This window comes from Selaginella moellendorffii, unplaced genomic scaffold (assembly GCF_000143415.4).
Source record: "Selaginella moellendorffii unplaced genomic scaffold, v1.0 SELMOscaffold_1, whole genome shotgun sequence".
NCBI lineage: Eukaryota > Viridiplantae > Streptophyta > Lycopodiopsida > Selaginellales > Selaginellaceae > Selaginella > Selaginella moellendorffii.
The window spans coordinates 4,617,623-4,620,883 of record NW_003314262.1 but is presented as its reverse complement, the minus strand read 5'-3'; the positions used below and the strand labels follow the sequence as shown (position 1 = coordinate 4,620,883).

Sequence of the window (3,261 nt, the reverse complement as noted above, 5' to 3'; positions counted from 1 at the left end):
GCATGTGCCCAGCCTTGGGCTGGCCACTTAGTCTTCACAGTGTGAGGTAGGTTGGGTGTCATCCTGACCCAACGTGAAAGAAGGCTAAATGGGCAACCACTTAAGTGGATTCGCGGGCGAGTGCAAGTGTGAGGGTGAGCCTTGGCCACAGCTACCCCTTTATGGAGCTGGGTGCTCAACACTTAGTCTGTCAAATCAAGGCTAATCTCTAGTCTGGCTAGGAAGTGGATAGTGGTCCCTTGTCCGAACTAAGTGCTCCACCAAGTAGCCGAGCCATTGGGAAGTTAAAAGTGCCATATGGTAGCCATGTGGCATCCATGTGTCCTTGAGTGACATGTGGTCAGTCTAAGGAGCTTGACAGACTGGTCACCCTCCAGAGTGGGAGTGTGCCCAGGGCCAGGCTACCGCAAGCCGAGCTGAACATACTCACAAGTACAAGGCAGCATTTCAGCAGTTAGACTTACCTTTGTTCCGTGCCGTCGTTAGCTAGTATCCAGGAGAGCATGTTGCGGATGAAGCTAACCAAGGTTGCCCATCCATGGTGATTCCACTACCCTTTTCCACATGGGAACGTAGGGAGTAGCGTCTTGACACCTGTGGCTCCATCGCATCCCCCAGCCTTCACGCTGAAGTACCATATTGTGTCCTTCAAGATAGATTTGCCAAATAATTGCACAGTTTAAACATTATTTCTAACATCTTTAAATGATTGTTTCTACTTAGCCCAGCCAGTTAAAGATTATTCCAGTTTCACGTAAAGAACTTGCTTGACGTGGCCTCGTAGCTCGTCCGTGCTGAATCCATCGCCCTTGTGGTAGACAAAGTTGAGAATTCTCATCGTGTTCTCAAACACGCGCTTGCATCTCTTGGGCACTGCTCTGGGCCGGAGCACGTCCTCAACCAGCTCCTCCATCGTCGCATTCAGAATCTTTCTTATCTCCACCACAGCGTCCTCAACACTCGTTCCCGGGTGTTCCTTCATGTAGATTGCAATCCACGAGAATTCCCCCCCGCTGCTCTCGCGCTGGAATGGGAAAGATCTCGGGTAAACATCCAAAAATAAGAAGATGAAAGCTTACGTGAAAGCCTTGGATGTCGTTGAGCAGCCTCCCAATCGTTGAGACCCTCACGTACATGTTGATGCAGTCCGGATGGTCGAGAACCGACGACTCAACTTTCCCGTCCAGGAAAAGGATTGCAGATAAGATGATGGGTTCCAGCGCGAAGGACGTGATTCCGTTTTCCATGTACTCCTCGAGGCTGGGACAGTGATTCGTCAACCTCCATTCTGCCTCGCGAAAAAACGCATCGCAAAGTCTTTCCCACTGATAAAACCAATTAGAAAGGCTGTGTTCTAGAGGTGCCAAGAGGTACTTACTTGAGCTCGTAAGTTAGCCGTCATATCTCTGCCTTGTACAGCGGAAGCACACTCGGCTGTCCATGTAACCGTCTTAAACAATCCTTGAAAAATAATCCTAGCGGCTTCGTTCAGCTCCAAGGCGGACGGATCCCATCTGTGTGATAGCACAAGACACAAAAACTATACATACTGAAAAGTCTTTAGATGTGTAGTACCTTTTCACGGCAGTGCAAAAGTTCCTCAAATTGTCAAGAGAATCGTGCGTGTCCATAAAGTCATCAATGACTGTCGTAAGAACACTCATCTGTGCCCAGACAATGCGAGCCATCGAGAGTTCCGGCTGGAACATGGTTGCAGCGGCGGTAAAGAAACAGAACACTTCTTTCTGTCGGGCAAAACCCAGACGTCCGAAGTCGCACTCTCCGTTCCACCTGCGTTTCAAAAGCTATATAGGAAAGAAGCAAAACATCGAACACAGCTACCTCATAACGCGCTGCAAATCCGACTGATAGATCTTCTGGCAAGCATTGAAGTCGAACTTTGTGAAGGCCAGTAACGAAGCACGTTCACTGGAAAATTTTGAATAGAAATTTTAGAAACCTCTTCTAATTTACGGGAAGCTGTCGCATACCTCATGCTTATGGAATCCATACTTGCCATAAATTTAGTCATGTACTCAATGTGCTGGACCCGATGCGGTATACTATACCATGGAAACGTCGTCTGTAAAGAAAACATTTGCGAAAGAACATCGGACTGTAGTAAAGGTAAACCTCTTGGTTCGCGACATCAATGATTGGAATCGAGTCTAGCATTTTTCTGCTTTCACTAGGAAAGAGAAAATGTGATGCCAAAGACAGCTCCTTTAAATCGCGTGTCTCGCAGAATGTTCGTTGATGTAGCACGTCTGCCACATGAAAATCCTTGTTTTACTGCCACTATGATATAAAAATCTTCACTTCACTCTACCTGGGGAGACTTCGTAGCCATGACGACGAAGAATCCGGAACAAAAGAGCAGAATCTTCAAAGCTTTTTAGATGTTGTTGCCTTCCGCTACCTGCGGCATTTCCCCTCCAAAATCTGTTCACAAGTTACTAAACTTTCCGAGTGATAAGAAGTTTACCTGAAAGCTTGAATCAATGTTTGCTCGATGTCTTTCTCAAAGAACCTTTCGATTCCCAGATGCTCAAGCCAGTCTATAAGTCGCAGCAGCTGACTCAAGTTCTTGTTTGGTTTGGTCAATGGGCCCTCAAGAAGACCGTTTAGGAAACGAAGGCACTTTCTGTCTCCAGTGTGCATGTACGCGCACGCCGTCAGTGTTACAGAGAATAAAGATCCACTGCTACTTTGATATCTGAGAAGACGTTGCCACTTTGGACGGTCATGAAACGCTTCAAGCATATGCACGAAAGAGGTCGGATACTGCTCCAACGCGTCATTTGATACCCTGATTATCATGACAAAAGTTACTGTTGTTTAAGAACCTCAAGAGCTTTGGAGTTACCTCTGAAGAAATTCCTGACCCTGTTCACAAATATGTTGAACAAAAGATTCGTCATAATTCAGCTCCAAATCCAATGATTTGCCCTCTTGTAATAATCTATGCAAGATGGCTTTCATGTCTTTTGTAAGTTTATTGTGAACTAGTGGCAGCCGAGACATTAAAAAGCTTACACCTGCACGAAGAACGCTGTTTCTCTTTCTCACAGATGCCAGAGGGGAAAGAGCTTACCTCTTTGGATGCTACACTCCCCTCGGTTCCATGTTTTCAGAGCAGTGACACACGATAGTGTGCTGCAAACCCGTTGAACATCTTCTTCTCCTTGATCCCAGGACCCATCCTCGCACTGGTTGTGAACGATCCATTCCAAGCTCCGAGGAAACTGGGGTCCAAGTTCT

At 46.7% G+C, this 3,261-nt stretch overlaps 1 protein-coding gene across 1 annotated transcript in view; it reads right to left on the bottom strand.

Moving 5' to 3' along the window:
- Positions 1-644: 644 nt before the first annotated feature.
- The window catches only part of LOC9662485 (bifunctional isopimaradiene synthase, chloroplastic), a gene marked incomplete in the record, with an annotated part of 3,578 nt that continues 961 nt past the window's right edge, over positions 645-3,261 (bottom strand). Inside the window, 11 exon segments of the mRNA XM_024683331.1 lie at positions 645-1,024; positions 1,080-1,325; positions 1,379-1,514; positions 1,576-1,791; positions 1,843-1,929; positions 1,992-2,083; positions 2,134-2,267; positions 2,330-2,442; positions 2,486-2,809; positions 2,867-3,038; positions 3,095-3,261. Coding sequence (XP_024539099.1) covers positions 740-1,024; positions 1,080-1,325; positions 1,379-1,514; positions 1,576-1,791; positions 1,843-1,929; positions 1,992-2,083; positions 2,134-2,267; positions 2,330-2,442; positions 2,486-2,809; positions 2,867-3,038; positions 3,095-3,261 — 1,972 coding nt within the window.